This window comes from Meles meles, chromosome X (assembly GCF_922984935.1).
Source record: "Meles meles chromosome X, mMelMel3.1 paternal haplotype, whole genome shotgun sequence".
NCBI classification, from domain to species: Eukaryota; Metazoa; Chordata; class Mammalia; order Carnivora; family Mustelidae; genus Meles; species Meles meles.
The window spans coordinates 9,134,709-9,154,855 of record NC_060087.1 but is presented as its reverse complement, the minus strand read 5'-3'; the positions used below and the strand labels follow the sequence as shown (position 1 = coordinate 9,154,855).

General features: G+C 45.1%; 1 protein-coding gene across 5 annotated transcripts in view; it reads right to left on the bottom strand.

Moving 5' to 3' along the window:
- The window catches only part of FRMPD4 (FERM and PDZ domain containing 4), an 865,179-nt gene that overhangs the window by 25,165 nt on the left and 819,867 nt on the right, over positions 1-20,147 (bottom strand). For all 5 annotated transcript variants that reach the window (XM_045995842.1, XM_045995843.1, XM_045995846.1 and 2 more), the window contains 4 exons: positions 12,425-12,529; positions 9,682-9,789; positions 4,863-4,994; positions 959-1,078 (listed from right to left, as the gene is read on the bottom strand). In XM_045995842.1, the coding sequence (XP_045851798.1) occupies positions 959-1,078; positions 4,863-4,994; positions 9,682-9,789; positions 12,425-12,529 (465 nt within the window). The remainder of the gene's footprint in view (positions 1-958; positions 1,079-4,862; positions 4,995-9,681; positions 9,790-12,424; positions 12,530-20,147) is intronic.

Here is a 20,147-nt window from a genome sequence, read left to right as displayed (position 1 = left end):
ATCAGTAAGTGAAAGGGTATTAAGAAAGTTGCAAGTGCCTCTCCACAACTTAATTATTAATTATAAAAAAATTAATAACTTCTCAATGGATACGTTTGGAGAACATCGCCGTAACCAAGAGTCAAAGTCAACCTCAGCATTACAGGGACAAATGGACATCATATACCCCCCCGATGTGGTGCACTAAGGATGACACGAAGTCACGCATGTCTTTCTTCTGCCCAAATGACATAACCTCAACCTTATCAGGAGAAATTTGAGAAAAGTGAGAGGTTGCTACAAAATAACTGACCCGTACTCCTCAAAACTGTTACAGTGTCGACAGTCAAAGAAAGGCTGAGGAATATTCTGGACTTAAGGAGCTGAAGTGACATGACAATTAGATGCAAAAATGGGATCCTGGTGTGGATCCTATTATAGAAAAAATGGGTTTCTAGAAGAAAAAGGCCATTTGGGGGACAGTAGGCAAAATCTGGGTATAGACTGTACACCAGGATGGAAATGTATCTGTTAAATTTTCTTATTTTGTTAATTGTGCCACAATTATGTATGAAAAGGCCCTTGTTACTAGGAAATACACACAGAAGTAGTTGGGGTGAATGAGCAGGATTTGGTAAATGACATTCATGTGGTTTAGAAAAATAACGTGTGTGTGCGCGCACGCGCAGGCATCGCAAGGGGGGGAATGTGTTCCCACTAAAGTATGGGAAAATATGAACAACTGGTGAATCTGGGTGAAAATATCAAAATTCTTTTACTACTCTTGTAACTTAAGTATGAAATGATTTCAAAATCAAAAGGGAAAATTAAAAAAAAGCACCATGGAATCATTTCACAATGCATGGAGCTTGGGGTGGGGGACAAAGAGAAAAATCCCAAAGGAAAGAATTTAGGGGCAAAAGCCCGCATTAATTTATCCCCCAATATTAATATAAAATGTGCTCAAATTCTCACATACCTGGACATAGAGATACTCGAAAGCAACTGGATCTCTCCTTAAAAGGTCAATTGGATCCTTTGGGACGAAGCTAATTCGGAAAAGACACCTCATCTTATGGGAGCTGGGCCGCTGTGTCACCTAGAAGATCAGACCAAACGTAAGACTCCTTCACTGCTGGCAGAGGGACATGGAAGCACAGGCAGCTTTGTTTCAACACCAAGGAAGAGTGGTCAAAGTTCTTTTACGATGTCTCCTAGATACCGACTCCCCGAAAACCGCACATATCCTATGTTGTGTTCCCCAGAAGCTAACCCTGAGATAAGGGACCTGCTGAGGAACTGCTCCCGGGAGAGGCTGGTAAGGGAGTGGGGGGAGCAGATCAGGCAGGAGAGGAGCCAACCAAGGGCATAGTGCGTAGAGGTGGGTAGCTATAGCCTAACCCACAGGGGACTCAGGAGGATTACCTACACCACAGAGCCATGGGGACCTGAGCCAAAGGACCACAGATCAGCCATCAGTTTCAGGCTGTCCCAAGGGGGGTCTGAATTTCCAGGTGTGGAAAGAATGGGCGACCGCAGTCTATGGGCAGTCCTCTGAAGATCTGAAGATGCTGGTGCAGGGAGTGACAGGGTGGGGTTGGGGGTCAAACAGGGGATCCGGAGGGAGACCACAGAGACTGTGATTATTGTATGACATGGCTATGGGGTTTTTTTTTCAATGAGACTCCAGACTGACTGCAGCAGGGAAAGCAGGAAAATGTCACCCTTGGATAACAATGCTTTGGAAAGTCAGAAGACAAAAGTTTTGGCCTTAGCACTAAATCTGGAGTCCATGAATTTCCAAACTACCCCAAACTTTCCATAACGGGACACCGTTCAAGTTGTTCAAGGGAGCTTAGAATACACCACAGGTTCTTTAGGGCTAAGGACCATGGATTGTTTGGTTTTCCTCTTTTACAGCACAGCATATGCCAACTATTAGGTGTTAAGTTTCTCAATTCCTTTTGCAACTGAAGGGAATCAGCCAATGTAATAGTAGGTGCTTCATAAACAGCCGAATGAATACAAGACACTGGACTCCAAGGAAGAAGGTAAAAGCTCTTCGATTTCCCTTAAAGAGGTCAACACGATGCACCTGAACCATGCACCACGAACCAACAGTTGCTCTACTTGTAGTTTCTTATACTTGTGTGTGCTTTTCTATGTATCTGTACGTAGCTTCATGGCCTTGTAACTCCTTCGTTACAGAGGACAAATCTGGCAAAATAAAAATGTTTGTGAACGGCAATTGAAAATTCAAAATAAAAATAACAATAGCTTTATTGAACACCATGTTGTGTGCGTGCGCACACATCCTTCCAGTCGCCATCCCTACTTTTGTTGAGCTGAAGAATTTCAATGGGAAAACACTCCTTTTCAAGGTATAAGGCATCCTGAGAAGCAGTAACACTGACCCAGCTTTCTGGCTGTGGGTGGGATTACAGAGCTGACTGGACTCACCAGCCCATGGGCTGGGGGCTTGCTCATCATGAGTTGAAGGTAAAGCAAACCAGGAAGAAGAAAATGTGGGAACTCCAAGAGACGGAAGCACTGCTCAGGCCTGCTGTGGGGTTGTAAGGTGAGGTCATAGGGTATTTTGTCAGAAGTTCTGGGCTGAGATCAGAAAGTTGGATTATCATTTCATTACTGGTTAGAATCTATCTTTCTCGAATTTTCCACAAGCGATCTTAAGTCTATTTTTATCATCAGGAGGTTTTTTGAGAAATCATGTAACGTAAAAAAAAGTGCTTTAGACTCACTAGAAAATGCAGTTCCTAAAAAGAACAATCCCTAAAACAAACAAGAAAACAATTTCCTGGAAATTTGCAGTAGTATGTAAATAGACAATACTATTTTGTATGTAAGGTTTAGTTATAAACTCCACAGAAATTTGGAGCTGTTTAAAAGTTCTTTTGGGGGTTCTCACCAAAATGGAATTTTTTCAATGATTAATTTAAATGATTTTTGTTATTGGACACATTTCTTATACTTACTCTCCCTTTCTGCCATGCCTATAAATATTTTGGTGATCGAACCTTTCATATGCAATGACTTTCCAAAGGCATATAGCTGGTTAGTCTGAGGACATTTAAATCAATCAATTTTCTTTCTAGAGAGCATACCTAAAATTTTAACACTTTGCTTTTAGTTCTGGCTAAATACAAAACAAAGCCTCTTTTAGAAAGATAAGGGAAGAATCAGGGTTAGGGGCTTTTTGTTTCCTTTTAAGATTCTAGTGGAAATTTAATAACTGGAAATCAATCTGGAATGAGAAATTATGTGTACCTAGCACCAAGAGAGACCGAAAAAATCTCTCTCCAGCTAAATCAGCAAGCAGTTTTCCCATGAAGGCTACGCAATAGATAGAAGTTCAGAGGGATAGTCTAACTGCAAATATCAGAAAATTATGGGAGGTTTCATTAGGCTCATAGCAACTGGCTGTATGCCCATATACCCTTGACATTTACTGCTCCCAGCTGAAGGCTGCTCACTGTAAACACCTGTGACCACAGGCCAGTGCCCGACAACCCTGCACAGCCAGGGAGTGACTGCCCTCAGGAGCAGCCCACCACCACCACCACCAAGGGACAAATGCCCCCGCACCGCACCCCTTAGGTGGGATACGTCTGCAGCGCGTTCTCCACTGGCTTGCAGTGTTTCCCAGTAGGACCGAGCTCCAGCTGCCCACAGAGGAAACTGGCTCGTTACCTTGCTCCTACTGGCACCCCCATTTTTCCCATTTCCTTTCCTCTTCCTCTCCCAGCATTTCCCAATATCGCCCCCCAGTAAACCACGGGCCCCCAAACCCTTGTCTTAAGTCCGGCGTCTGGAGGAACTCCGAGCCAAACTCCTTTCACATGGGGGAATTCTGATTATCAGGGCTTGTTCCCCTAGAACAAATTATAAAAGAAGACCTTTGTTTCCAAGTGAGTTTTGGCATAGGTTAATAAACAACATGTGACGTGATCTCAGATATCTCTAGGTTGATTTAAACCTCATAAAGAGAGGTCAAGTGGAAGGAGAGGGCTATAAATGAACACCAGTGAGAGTTTTGTCACGAATTCCCTGCACTGAGTCGGACCGAATCAAGAGATTTAGGGAGTTGTGGGAGCAAACTTTCTGCTAATCCATCCATCTGGGGGCACCTTGACTCCTTGCTTCTCCTCCTCGTCTTCCTGCATGTCTCCCTCCCTCCCTAAAGTCCCCTTATCACTGAGCTCTCCTACAGAAAGGGAGCTTGTTGAAAACCCTTATACTTCCAGCAAACACCCTGCTTTTGTCGAATCACAAGAGAAGTCAGGGTGCCACACGGAATTCAGCAGCCAAGCAGCCTGCTTGTCTCCCGACAGAACAGATGGGGGTGGCATTTTGGTAAGCGGGAACTGGGACGCACTGGCAGATCACATGTTTACAGTGGGCAGCCCTGGGGTAGGGATTTCAAGCTTCCACAAATAGTCACCGGTATGCACCCAGGACTTAAGACAACGAAATATGATATTGGCTTCATTTAAGTAATCGCAGGAGCTGGTTTCTTTTTAACAGTTTCAAGAGAGCAACGGTCAAAACAGGTGAGCAAGTCATTTCCCATAACATAAAATATGACCGACGGAGGCACATTCCCAGTGAGTAATTGCTGAGTCTTTGATAATTCTGCATGTGACACCGACTGACAGTCTATGAGAAATTGACAAAAAGGGAAAACGTCACCTTGAGATGTGAAACCCATTATGAATGCCAGGGCATTCGTTAGTGGAGATACCCGGGGCTGCAGTGAGCAAATTTAAAGGATTCGAGAGGACAGGGGGTTTCTGGGGCTGGGTAGCCTCTGCTCTCACTGGCAGGTGTAATTTCTGCTCTCACCTGGGGGGTGTAATTTCACACACCTGAGTTAGAGTCTCCTGTTCATGAAGCAAGAGCAGCTTGGTTCCGGCGCCTTCCGTCCTCTGCTCCAGCATGAGGGAGAAGTGTTCGATGCCTTTGATGGAAAGCTTTTCTTGAAGAGTCAAGATGACATCCTTATAGAGGAAACAAGGACAAGATGCCATCAGAATTGGCAGAGCTCTCTCGCAGAGTTTACCGGGACGGAAAAGTGTTGCACAAATGGGCTTCAGGTGTCTGCACTGTGTACCTTTGGTTCATTCCGAAGCTTGATGCTCCTCTTCCTGACCTCGCCCACCACCCCAAATCACTACGGAGCTCAGAAACAGGGAGGCAACAGGTTGATCTAGCTGGAGGAGGCGCTTACTTGACCCACAGAGCTGACCAATCCATGGCGGAGGGGAGAGGGTTCAGGTCCCCTTGCTTCCAAATGGGGTGGTGATCAAACCACTTCATAAAGTGGTCTACCCTCGGGGGTGGGCGACATACCCCCTGCATGCCAAATCCAGCCCACCACCTGTTTGTTTATGTAAATAAAGTTTTGTGAAACACAGTCATGCTCATCTGTTTCTGTACTGTCTATGGCTGCTCTTGGCCCTTGCACCGGCAACAGAGACTGTGTGGTCTGTGAAGCCCAAGATATTTGCTGTCTGGTCATGTACAGAGAAAGTTTGCTGACCCTTAGTCTATACTTTGGGTTTTTTGTTTTTGCTTTTTTTTTTTTTTCAAGAGAGAGAGCACAAGCTGGGGAGGCGGGGAGGGGCAGAGGGAGAGAGAGAATCTTAAGCAGACTTCACACTCAGCATGGAGCCTCACAGGGGGTTCGATCCCACAATTCTGAGATCATGACCTGAGCCAAAATCAAGAGTCGGAGGCGGGGACCCTGGGTGGCTCAGTGGGTTAAGCCTCTGCCTTTGTCTCAGGTCACGATCCCAGGGTGCTGGAATCAAACCCCTCGTTGGGCTCCCTGCTCAGTGGGGAGCCTGCTTCTGCCTCTCCCTGTGAGGCGCCCCCTGCTTGTGCTGTCTCACTCTAGCACTCTCTGTCTCAAATACATAAATAAATAAATAAAATCTTAAAATAATTTTAAAAAAAGGTCAGATGCTTAACCCACTAAGCCACCCCGGCGGCCACAGTCTCTCCTTCTGGTAAGGGCATGCGGTAGTGGTCAGGAATGTGGGCTCCACTCCCAGCTCGACTTCACGGTAGCTGTGCAGCTTAAGGCAAGTTATTTAACTTCTAAATGTCTTCATGTCCTTGTCTGTAAACTGGGGATGCTACAATACCTGCCTCAGAATAGATGTAAGGACTAAATGAGTTCACACAGAGAACACATTTCCTGTGACGCTATTTGATAGAGAAGCAGGGGCTATAACAATACACACACGTTCGCTTTTACTTCACATCCCTGGGGAACGTAGAAGAAGCAGGTTTTGTCAGCAACCTTTGGCAGGATTCAACATCGATGATGAGGTGGGGGTTCTATACATAAGCACTTGTTTACTGCAGTGCAAAACAGATGTCTTTGAAAATGAAAAAAGAAACACCATTTTTTCCCCCACGTACTCGAAAACTCGTAACTGATCTCTCTTCAGGATGATTTATACTCAGATGCTAAAAATCCCAAGGAGCAGTGCTATTCCAGCTTGGAGTGATTCTACCTCACAGCACAGTGTGGTGGTCACAAGGGGACTAGGGCTGCTCTCAATATGGAGGGACACAGCTAAGAATCTTACAATACACAGGCCAGGCCCCACCATAAAGAGTTACCTGGTCCCAAGTACCAACAGTGTCAAGATAGGAAAACCCTGCAATACGTACAGATTTGGGTTTTTTTTTTTAACTCATCTTTTTGAAATTTTGTTTCTTCCCTGTAGACCTTTCTCAATTTCTTCAGGCCCCTTTAATGGTTGTTTTGCTATTGTTTATTTTTTGTTATTAAGTAAACGCCACCCCCAGTGTAGGGCTTGAACTCACAACTCCAAGATCAAGAGTGGCGTGCCCTAGTGACTGAGCCAGCCCGGAGCCCTTCGCCAGGCCCCTTTAAAACAAGGCCCCTCACACCTAATCACCACCTCGGACATCATTCAACAGAAATGCCTTGACTATATATTGAATTTCATAAAAAAAGATTCTCTGTGTCATAAGTTTTGTTCAAGGGCCAGAAAAGAACAAACAAACCAGCCTCTGTGTGGCAACAGATACTTTCTAAAAGAGTCTCCTCAAACACCAGGGAGGACACCGCAAAATCGATAGCAATAGTTTTTCCTCGCCGTGATTCTCTAGCAAGAATATGCTGGCAATTTTTATTTACCAGTGTCGCATTCCTTTCATGACTCTCCTCCTTCTCTTTGACACCTCCCAACAGCGATAGTAAAGCTGTTAAGGTACAAGCACGGTGAGCTTGAACTTGCTGTCCTCTGCCTTCTCGGTGCCGTCCACCACCCTCGGGGAAATCAAACTCGCTCACTCCACCCTCGGGGAAATCAAACTCGCTCACTCGTGGGTTCCCAAGACAAGGGCCAGAGGAAATTAACAACAGGACTCTCTTTGAAATCGAGAGGGATTTCGATTAAGGAATATATTCAAGTCTTGACCTGTATCTTCACATGGGGCAGGGGGTCTAAGAGCAAGGAGATTTCCTGACAGTGTGGTATCATAGACCAAGCCGCCGTGGCACGGGGAGATCTAATAACGCGGGCCTATGGGTTACCTTGGGGATCTGCAAAAAAACGATGGCCTGGCCCGAGCACGTAGGCTGGGCACGCCCATTCATTTACATATTGCTGAGTAGGAAAGGAGTCGTCTTGCCCAAAGACATTGCCTCTCCGCTCCTGGCTCTTCCGAGGAGTGTCTGTTCACCTGGGAGCCGGAGAGACAGCAGAGAGCCTGTGCCCACCACGTGAGGGCCTTGGGTCGAGTGATTGCAGCGCGACCTCTGCAGGCGCGGGATCCTACAGTCAGGCCCACGGGGGCTCAGCTTGTCTACGTGGCCGACCTCTGACAAAAACTCCGAACACCGAGGCTCACTTGAGCCTCCCCAGTTGGCAGTCCCGCCCCCGTGCTGTCCCGTTCGATGGCTGGGAGGACAAACACGAAGGTGTTGGGAAATTGTAAGCTGGGAAACTCTCCTGCCCTCTGCACCTACGCCCACTGGTGATTTCAACCTGGATCCTCTTGCTGTGATGGAATGCGACTGTGAGGGCGCCTGGGTGGCTCAGTCCGTTAAGCCTCGGCCTTTGGTTTAGGTCATGGTCCCTAGGTCCTGGGATTGAGTCCCGCATTGGGCTCTCTGCTCAGTAGAGAGTCCTCCCTCTCGCTCTGTGATCTCTCGCTTTCACTCTCTCACAAATAAATAAACAATATTTTATATTATATAAATAATATGTATATTATAATATATATATTATATATATAATATAAATAAATAAACAAATAAATAAAATCTTAAAAAAACAAACAAACCCCGTAACTGTGCTTATAACAATTTGCCGAGTTCTGCAAGTCCTTCAAGTGAAGCATGGAACCAGAGGGTGGACTTAAGGACCTCCGGAGCCCACCGTCTACGGCTGCTTTGCTGACACAACAGAACAGAGTAGTTTTAAGGGAGATCAAATAGGCCACAGAGCTGGAAACACTTAATCTCCTTCCAGAAGTCTGCCCACCTCTAGGCTAGCAGATCAATAATAAGAATAACTTGTTGCCATCCACGGATTTTGAGTTGGAATAAAGGAAAAGGACTTGGTCAGTCACCCCCATTTAAAACGAGCGGTCTCGCACGAAGGTGATGGTTCAGCGTGGAAGGATTTGGGGACGGCTTATGCACCCCATCATCAATCTTGAATACTGTGTTCTCGATCACCTGCTACATCGGCGCCTAGTTTAAGCACTTCCAAACAGGCTGCTTGTTGGTATCATGGCAATAAGGGAACGGGCGTTTGCAGAAATGCTTCTACTTGTATGGTCTATGCTGACTAATTTACAAAACTGAGAATGAGGGGTTGACTATTGACAGACATTTTTAACACAGACTTGATAGTCTCTTGATACATTATTGTACAGATCATCACTAGGGACTTTTTTTAAAACCTCCATAAAAATCTCTTTTATTGTGCCATTTGAAGAAAGCCTATTTTAGGCTGCTGGAACATTAGGGAGCAATCAATTTCTGCACATACTTTTGTCCAATAAAAAATAGAATATGCACTTTTTTTTCCCTAGGAAGAAAGCACGGGGGAAAAGAACCCATCTGCTTTGTTCTAATACCCTTTTTGTATATCTCACCTGTGGCTCCACAGTAATAGGACTGCTCTGTGACTCTTCCTTTTTAGCCCTTCTCCTAAGAAGCATGCCTTCTTTCTTTCTTTTTAGGCATTAATTTTATGAAATTGGTTATAGCAATTAAAAATAAATATTATCTTTATATCATCCTACCCCTTGTTTTTGCTGGACAGCAAAGGAGCAGACATTCAATTAACAGCTAGCGTCTTAATCTTCCTGGGGGCTGACATTGCTAAGAAATTTTAGGCAGGGTGCCAAGCCTTCTTGGGGACCGTCATGCTCTTTTAATTAAACCAGAGTTGCATAAAAATAACTAGCTCTAGTGGTTCGTCACACACGCACACACACACACAGCAGAATCTTAGTTTAAGCTTTTTTTTTTTTCCCCCAGTTTAAGTATTCACACACTACCTTATTTGGAAGCAACCAAAAAAATCTCAGAAAGAAACAGTTCAGCAAGAAGGTGCGGCCACATCAGGCTGACCGTGGGACTTTCAGGCCACACCTGCCAGTGTCCAGGTGGAGATCAGGGGGTCCACTTACCTTTATGGAGGTGCTGCCGTCAAAGCGAAATGATTTGGTCTGTCCATTTTCCAGATACACTTTCAGAACATTTGGCATAAAAAGAAGTGAATTATCCTTAACGGTTTCCTGTTTAATGACAGCAACAAACAAGAAGGTCAAATGAGCATTCTGCCCTTTGCAGAAGCAGTATCTACCTACAATGTATTCTAATCCCAGCACACAAAAAAAGGGGGGAAGACACTCTAAGGCTAAAAGCTGTCCCTCCCGTGATATCTGAGCGCAGTTGTTCATAGCAAAACTCTTCTTCTCCAGCTGCAAATAAAAGAACTTTTTTTTTCCCATCTGAAAATAAATCCTATGAACGTTTTTTAAAAGTCAAGGTTTCCCATCGGAAAACCCAAGGAAGGAAATAATTCCTTTGTAATTGAGCTACAGTGCTCAGGACAGCAAGGCCAGACTTTGCAGAGCAACCTATCTTGAAAAGAATGGGGACCAGCAATGATGATCTTTGATGTGGTACCTTTGGCACCCGGCAGAGCTCATGCAAAGTGAGTAATAAGCAAGAACAAGCTTGAAGTATACAGTTGTTTTAGGAAACAATTTTTTTTAAGTAGGCTCCATGCCCAATGTGGGGCTTCAACCCATGACCTGCAGAGCTCAAGAGTTGCATGCCCCCCCAACTGACCCAGGAAGGTGGAACAATTTTTAACCCATTTAGAAATGTTCCTTAAAAGGAGACATTTAAGGAATGGATGAGCGTGTTAAAGGTTAAAACACTGAGTCTATAACCAACATTTTAACTCAAAAATAATTCAAGAAGAAATGCTTGGAACTTGACCAGAAATGAACAAGAGAAACGTATTCCTTTCGATTTTCTCTTTAGCTGAAAATCGGGAGAGACGGCAGGGGAAGAAAGGAGGCATGTGGGATGCGTTCTGCCGATCCTTTCTCACATGCAGCCGGTCATGGGGGCACAGAAGCCAAGTGGAACTCAGCAGTCATGGAACTCCATGGAACAGCAGTCAAGGAACTCTATGTCCCTTGTTTTACCGATGAAGAAACTAAAGATAAGATGTCCAGAGATTGGCTAACGTCCTACAGATAACCCACGAGAATTCAATCCCTGGGTATTTCTGTAAGAGACTCTGTGCCTTTCACTTTCTGCTCCTTTCTCTGAGTTTCCTCTCTCTCCTTTCCCCTCCTGTGGACTTGACACCTGACTGCTTGCTACCCAATTCACAGAGTGGGTTTGGCTCCAAGTCCACAGAAAGAGATACACAGTGACTCAGTAGAGCAAAAGTAGGCTGGACATGAAGATGGTCCCAAGGCTTGAGGAACAGACACGTGAGTGAACGTCCCTGCCACACACAGGCCTGTGGGGAGACAGTGGGGGGCTGCAGGTGATAACCGACCCCCAGAGCTGTCTTCACACACCAGCTGCCTTGAATGAGCCCTATTATATCCAGGACGAAGTGAGACTGCCACAGCAGCTTCTTGAATCACATTCTCTCTAAAGATACATAAACTGATTGCCCAATCTCATGCTCAGAAGCTTGAAAAAAGATGGGCTAAGGGCGGCCTTCTGTGATAGTGTGATTCCTCTGTGACTGGTACCTTCCAGCTTTGTCTTGTAAGATGCTAACGGAGGCTAACTACATCCAGAGGGACAGGGATACACTGTGGTGGGCAGAACAGTGTGGGGTGAACGGGGACAGAGGAGATGGCGATTGGGAGGACAGAGGCCACAGCTGAAATGCTTCCAGGGCAGCACAGTGACAGCCCGAGGCCCCTCCCACAAGCATCCCATAGTTGAGCAGATTGGCCAGCCGACCCCTGGACTCTAAGCAGGGCAGACATAGGTCAGCGAGTTTTGACACGGACACACTTGGACCAGGAGGGCCTCGCTCGGGATGTGCAGGCCCACGCCTTCAAATTCAGACCCAGGACCACCCTCGGGGAAGACTTTGTGACCTGTCACGAGCAAGTCATGGATGAGCTTTTGTCCTCGTGTGTTCATTTAAACACCGCCACCAGCAACAACATAACCTCGACCACAAAAGCTGGCATTTCAGAGGCCCCAAAACGATTAGTGCCTTACATGACTGCTTTCGAGAAACTAAAAACATGAGGCTAGATTTTCTTGGAGAAAAAATGGAAACTCAGCCTCCTATTGATGTGTGCGCTATTCATTTAGAAGATGAATTACGTGCCCGGGCAATCGTGATTTCCATCAAGACCTGTGGATGAAGATTCAGGCAGTATATCTTCACTTCTGCTGGCATATATGACTCTTTCCCTGCATCTTCACTTCTTTCCCTTTTGATCAGTGAAAAGAAATACATTTAATTCTGAATAAGGAAAAACTTAGGGGAAGCCTTTCTCAAAATATATAATGGAAGCGTGCTCACTTGGCACAATGGAAAGAAGCATGTGGAAGGTTCAGAGGCCAATTTTACTCAACCTGGGGCGATGCCAGAGATCGCAGACCAATCAACTCTTCCGCAAAGTCGTGAGGTCTCTAATGCTGGAAGCTTGGGAGAAACCCGGGATGGCTACATATTCTGGATACTAGAGAGGGAATCCATCAGGGGCAACGTGGTCATCTCTCACGCCCTTTGCAATTCTGAGATTCAGCAGCCCCGTGAGATCCAGCCACGAATTCTCTATTGAACATTCCAGATGGGGCAACTCGCTGTGCTTTGGGCAAAGCCCCTATTTCGGCCACTCTCTCTGAGCCGCAAGCAGGCAACCGTCAACTCACCGACACTTGGCCATTGATGATGACCTCCTCGGAGAACCGCACTTTGACCGGATTGGACTTTAATCTTGCCTTTTTGGCAGCACTAATAAATGCTGACTTGGGAGACTAGAAAAAAGAAAACACTGGGTATGATTATTGGGAACATAGAGCAAACCCTGGAGCACTTGTTTTCTAGCTTTCCCCTCTCATATATGCAATATTTCTGCTAAAAAGTACGTTTGGTACATGTCCAATTCGAGGATGAAACACAAATCATGGAAGCAATCAAAACCCTGTCATGCTCATAAAGTAGGAGGTTTGATTTAGTCAGCAGACCAGAACTGCAAACAGTGCGTTCCAGGTTCTTGCTGAGCACGTTCCTAAGGACCTTCTTATTTTTCTTTCTTTGAGAGGAGAGAGGGAGAAAGAGAGCAGGGGCAGAGGAAGAGGGAGAATCTTAAGCAGGCTGTATGCTCGGCGCAGAGCCCAACACAGGGCTCGTTCTCAAACCCTGAGATCATGGCCCGAGCTAAAATCAAGAGTCTGACGTTCAACCGACTGAGCCACCCGGGTGCCCCACTCAAGGATATTTTAAAATGATGCCTGCGAAAGTCACAAACCGTGCTTTGAATATAGAGCTTGAGCGCAACATGGAGGGTGAAATGGTGGCCAAAGGTAATGTTGGGTTCGTGTCGAACTGATCTTATTTTAAAGAGGTGGAGAAGAGTCACTAATAGTTCTATGGTGATCAATAGTCCCACCGTTATGCACATGAAGGGTTTAAGGGTGTGTGAACAGGCAAGCGTGCACACACACAAAACACACCCACTTTATGGGCCCCAAACTTGAATTTCAGCCTCTTGCTGGTAATCCGTCATCCAGGGTTCTTGCAGGATGGGTCAGAGACCACTTTGGCTTACAATTGAATGCTGGCTTCATATTCTGTCTCATGGTAAAGATTCTTCATAGAGTTGACCCTTCAACAATATAGAATCCACTTACATGTGGATTTTGGGGGCAAAGTACAGTATAATATCATAAATGTATTTTCCTTTTTAAAATTTATATTTATTTTATTATTTCTTTAAGTAATCTCGACACCCGACGTGGGGCTCAAACTCAAGATCAACAGTCAGATGCTCTATTGACTGCACCAGCCAGGCACGCCAACATAGTTTCCTTATGATTTTCTTAATAATATTTTCTTTTCCATAGCTTGCTTTATTCTAAGAATACAGTATATAATACATCGAACGTACAAAATACGTGTTTACGTTATCGGTGAGGCTTCTGGTCAACCGTGGGCTATCAGCAGTTAAGTTTTGGGGGAGTCAAAAGTTACATGCAGGTTTTTGACTGCATGGGAGTTGGTGTTCCCAACACCCACGTTGTTGAAGGGTCAATTGTACTGTCTTTTATTGGAAAGGAGCTGAGTGACTCAAGTTTTCTTCCTCAGAAACTAAACATGCAAGAGGGAAACTTGCTCAGAAGTGTACTCTAATCCAGAGCGAGCTCCTGCTGCACAGTTCGCTCCATCTGAGAATCATCCTTGTTGCAGAATTTTAATGAAGCCTGAGGAGAAGGGAACTCACATGTAGGCGGTGTCTACTATGTTGCAGGCACCGTTTGTTTATTTTAAAAAGGACCACATTCTCTACTGAATCTAATAAACAGGCAAATATTTAGTTTGAATCATGAAATTGCTACTTGATAGATTAAAATTGTCAAGGACTGCAAATTGCAAATTGCAAATTGTCCGACCTAATCGTTTTCGTGGTATGTGGTCCTAAGAGGTTCAGGCTGTTGTGAAAAGAATCCTAGTAATTGACTCTAGAACCAACACAGAGCCTCGACTTTCCGTGCACTGTATTAATCTTGGGGCACAAAAGCCAATTAGGGGGTCCCATACTTTGAATTTTGAATAAAAATGAAAAAGGTTCTCATTTTTGTCAAATGCAAGTGTACTTGAGATCAATTAAAATAATATGATAAAATGAAGAAATGAAATGACAAATCCATACAATGGAACATTAGTCAGCCATAAAACGGAATGACGTTCCAGTTCGTGCTACAACATGGATAAGCTTCAGGAACATTATGTTGAGTGAAAGAAACCAGACACAAATGGCCATGTATTGTAGCATTTGACTCCATTTCCATGAACTGTCTGGAATAGGCAAATCCATATAGACAGAAGGTAGAATAGTGGTTACCCTGGGCAGGTGAGGAGAATGGGGAGTGACTAACATCTGCAGGGGTTGATTTCCTTTTGGGGTCATGAAAAAATTCTGGAACTAGACAGTAGCGACTGTTGAACAAGATGGTGGACACACTTAATGTCCCTGATTTGAACGCTTTAAAATAGTGAAAATGGTAGATTTATGATATATACATAAAGACAAAATGTGTAAAAAGACAAAATCACTGCTGGAAAAAACATGATAAAATATGTGTGTGCCTGTTCCAGGGAGGAGTTTTGCTTAAATACTGGCCAAAATCCTGTGATCTTAAGTTTTCCTTCACACCCATCCCATCCTCTGCCCTCAGCCGTGTCTTAGGGGACTGGATGGATGAATGGATGGCTTGGCCGCCAGAGCTTTAATTTTCCTATCTATGCAAGATGTTTGCAGAGAAGGCTGACCTCTTGGAACACAACAAAAGAAAACAAAACCAAGAACTCAAAGCTCTAAAGAACAACATGTTGATCACGTTCAGCATGACTTTTGAAAGCTCCACTCCAAGGGCACCTGGCCCCCTCAGTCTGTGGTTTGTGCTTCTTGATCTCCGGGTTGGGAGTGCTGAGCCCCACGTTGAGTATAGAGGTTACTAAAAAAAACCCCAATAAACTGAAAAAAAAAATAAAAGTCCTACTATAGAGCTTAAGGGATGGGATGATGGTGTTCTCCTCGGTATCGCTGTAATTATAGGCTGAGTTTGGTAATGATTAACGAACAAATCGTACAGTAGTGAGTTCTTTTGCTTTCCATATGCCACTTTTTAGCTGAGGGGAAAACATTATTTTCTCTTAATGATTTTAGGCAGGGGATACTTACACTGGCACAATGGGTTTCGCACAAAGGGAGTGGGCTGTCAGAAAGCTACCGAGAACAGAAGCTACTAATTAGATAAGGGGCTTGAGCTTTGAAGTCCCCCCCTCCCACCACTGCCGCCCCGGGCTCTAGCATCCTTTATCCATGAAGGCTCTCACGTGTGCTCAACATGCCAGATACAGAGGTTGATTCCCCTGTGCATCTGAATCTTTTAATATAACACTTTGCCATGTTTTCCTGAAACGATCTATGTCACTCATTGCCTCAATAAAAAAGCACTTCATAGGGGTGCCTGGGTGGCTCAGTGGGTTCAGCCTCTGCCTTCAGCTCAGGTCATGATCTCAGGGTCCTGGGATCGAGCCCCGCGTCAGGGTCCCTGCTCAGCGGGGAGCCTGCTTTCCCCTCTCTCTGCCTGCCTCTCTGCCACTTGTGATCTCTGTCAAATAAACAAATAAAATCTTAAAAAAAAAAAAAAAGCACTTCACAAGGACGCCTGGGTGGCTCAGTTGGCTCAGCATCTGCTTTCAGCTCAGGTCATGATTCCAGGGTCCTGGGATTGAGCCCGCCTCCGGCTCCCTGCTCAGCGGGGAGTCTGCTTCTCCCTTTACCCTCTTTCTCCTCCCCAGATATATCTGCCCTGCCCTAACCACAAACCTGATGAACGAGCAGAACCAGCCAGGAACTGGATAGCTAAGGGAGTTAAGTAAATACTATTCTTTGTGTATTTTGAAGCCAACAGATTTGGGATAAAAGGCCAAGAATTCAGGCCAGGGCATTTTTCTTATTCCGGATTTGTGACTATTTTCTGTAATTGACGTATGTTTCAAAAATTACTTTTGGATAATAAAAACACAAGCTCCTCAAGTCTGAAGGTTACCGAATTAGAGTCAACAAAATAATGGCTTATTCCACTGGCTGGAGTTACGTGTGGCATGCGGGGTACGTAATCCCATCACGACTGCAGTTTTCACTCTGATCTCCTTTTGCAGCTCAAAAAACATACAACGTACACCCCTCAAAACCCGATGAGTTAATTCTTAGCAACCTGCAGGCCAGTAGGTGCTGATCACAAGCACTTCCTATCCTGTTAGTGGAAATGACAAGTAATTACCATTTAAAATAATCAGATTCCCCTGCTGTTAATTAATTTAAGATTAGAAGGGCTCTAATCAACGTCTGCCCCTCTTTCCAAATCTGCTGTTGCTAAGGTGGCCAGAGTAGATGTGTGCCGTGCTCTTGGGGCTTTTAGAGGCTCAGAAGTCACTAGAACGTCGTTTGGAAAAAAATCACCTAAATAAGATAGAATTTCTGACAGCAAAGCATAGGATCTTAAGTTTGCAAGTCCTGTATGTCTACAGTACTCTGTACGTGGAAGGTAGGCATGGAGTAAGTATTTGGTGAAGTCTATGTTAGCCCACAGTTATCACCGGGTCACTTAGTGTGGAGTTCCCCCAGAGCAGTGCCTAAGACAAGGACTGACAAGCAGGTAGCAGAATGGGAAGCGCTCCCAGGAAGCACGCATGGATGAGCAGGAGGAAGGAAGGGTGACCCAATGAAGCATCCTACAAGCCCGAAACTGGGCTGGCATGCTTGGCATGACACACAGCAAGAGGATCTGGTCTGGATTCTGGGACCCTCTAACACATGGAGGCTCCCATGAGGAGATAGGTAGCCTCTCCCGAGTGTGTGGAACGTAGTAGAAGTTAGGCAGGAAGGAGAAGCAGGCAAGCAGGTCCCTCAGCTCTCGGGTCCAGAAAAAAGCCGAGTGAATGAAAATCATGGTAGCTCCAGCCCACAGAATGGACAGTGACTTATCCCAAGTGCCACGGAGCCAGCACTGTGTAATGGGAGGGAATCGAAGACTTTCGACAGTCTCTGTCTCAAGCCCCATTAGACTAGGAAGTTCTGGAAGTTCCAGCTTTGGGAATGTGGGAGGTGGAGTCAAAGGAAAGGAGGAAGGAGCTAGCAAGAAAGCCCTGGAATAAAAGACAGTAAGAGTGCAAGGAAAGAAGATGGTACAAAAGACGGAATAAAATTCACAAGAGACCCAGAAATTTCTTCTTTAGAATGTCGTCATAATGGAAGGGGGAACTAGATACAGACAAAGACTTCTACACAAAGGTGTTGCGTGCAGAATTAGAAGGGAAGACCACTGAGGTCAGTATGAGAGGCTCAATAAGAGGGTGTTGGTTAAGAAAATCTTGGTTCAACGTAATGCTTTCCAGCCACGTATATGATGCTGCTAAAGAATTCTCGATGGTATGAAACCATGTTTATGACAGACTAAGTGAGAGGAGCAGAATAAACTGTATGTCCAAGATCTCCGCTAGTGCCAAGGCATCTATCACATGACTGGAAGGAACCAGGCCGACCGTTTACACCGCTTGTCTCTGAGGAACAGATGTGCTGACATACATTTTTTCGCTCTCGTGTGTGTTTCCTTCCATACTTCCACAATTTTTCTTAAGAAAGAAAGGAAACATGGCAGAAGGGGAGAGCCATCTATAATACTTCAAAGACAAGGCCGCAGCCTGTGAAGAATGACTTCTCAAAGGCCTCAGGAATTTCCACAGCAGGGCTCACTGTGGGGGAGCCCTGGGGCCGTGTGGAGTGAGGTAAGAAGGGGCAAACACCGGCTCTCTCTTCTTGACTGGGCCTTCCTAGGCAGAAGAAATACAACATAACAAATGCTGGCCGGCAGGTTACAGAATAAATTAAAATGCTAATTTTTACTATCGGCAATAAAAGCAGAATTTATACATGTTCTTTCGGCCTGGGAGCTCATCTGTTTCAGGACGCCGATCCTGGCTGCTGAGAGAAATGGGCAGCAAGATGGGTTTGGCTAGGCCGAGGAAGTACTGGGCTGGGTTTTGTGGTGGGCTTTTCAGGAAGGAGGCCTAATCCAGGGAGGTCAAAGACGGGGATGCCACCCAGTGACCGAGCAGGGAGAGAGTGCTGCAAGGCGCAGAGGCGCAGCTATTGGCCGAAGAACACACAACATTCGCTCCTGAATACTGTGGTCAAATGTTGACTTTTATTATAGCACAAGAGCAACAGCCACCTGAACTCCTGGAAAGTTCCAGATGATCTGTTATAGGAAGTTCCATGAATCACTGGTAATAATGAGTATTCATATGAATAACCAGTCACGCGCACTCAAAACCAGCAAGCAAAGGCACAAGACACAACCCTTAACTTAAATGCCAAACTCCTTGTTCTTTCTCCAAGTCTACTGCATGGGATAAAACATGACCTCACATTGCAAACATAACCTGGTTTGGAATACAATGGTTCTGATCTCGCATGTCTAACAGGTTACAAAGTGGCAAGAGGGAAGCCAGGAGACACAAGGTGAACTTGAAGTTCCATTAGGAATTTAGAGTTGGCCAACCACTCGGTTATTGTAGGCATTTCTGTTGGCTTCACTCAACCTATTTGTCCCCTGCAAAGAATGAGGAAACATGGATAGATTTGAAGCGAGTGTGAATGACACTCTGGTTAACAGAAACCATGTAGCTGTACTTTCTCTGGAAGGAAGCACGGAATCACAAGATGGCAGAGCAGGGAAGCCCTGGGACGTGAGTCAGTGTGAGATGCGTGATAGATGCGGAAGTCCGAGCAGGTGTGGGACTGACCTGTTCTGTTGCTGGGAACTAGATCTCAAATCTCAGTTCTCTTACATCCTGTTGTCTCCCTGGTTTTCAAATCCAGACATGCGAGTGCAGTTGTGGCACAGAGAGGGACCAAGAGCAACAGTCCACAGTAAACTAAGTTTTTATTATAAGTAGCAATGTCCCAGATGGCACAGTTTGTTGTCTTGCTTAGTTCTATTTGTCATCGTATCACAATCTGGAACACATTTTTTTTTTTCCTGCCTGAAATGCTTAGGCCACAGTGCTTACAAGGAAGATGCTGGGACAGGGGAGAGGAAGAGTTTGGTCAGGAGACGGAGAATGACCTCCAGCTCCACGGGGAAGAAAACAGAAGTGTAAAGTGTAAAGCGTTGGGAATCTCTGTCAGTCCCTGCGAAGGCCATACAAGGTACTGACAGTAAACGTCTGGGGGAAAATCTGAAGGACTTTGTCTTGGTATTTTTGAGGTCAACTCCCAATGTGCGGACTTCACAAGCGACAGCAAATCTATAGAAATAGGCAATCAATCGTTGCCTGGGATTGAGGGTGGGAAGGGGCTATTCACTGTAAATGGGAATGAGGGATCTCAGTGGGCTGAAGGAATTGTTCTAGAACCAGACTGTGGTGATGGCTGCATACCTCAGTATATTTTATAAAGAGGATTGACTTGTATGCTTGAAGTGGGTGGATTTTAGGATATACAAATTATACCGTGATAAAGTGGTTTAAAAAAAAAATCATGGCAACCCAAGGCAATACTCCCCACCCTCCTGACCAAGGCTGCTGAAATCAAATTCTGACAGCCGCGTTTCCTCTAACAGCCACCTTTAAGTGTGTGTGTGTGTGGGGGGGGGCTCCCTGAAATATCTACCAAAATAATTAGAAAGGAATATGAAAAAGAATTATGCCAGAACACCCTACAATTAAACATTCCCATTCCATGTGTGATTCTCAAGCTAGAAACCATAAGAAAGACTTGAGTCTTATGTGATTTCCAGATGTGAGTGCTATAGACTGAGAGCTGGTTTTCAAGATATATAGAAAAGGCGTTACTTTCCTTTC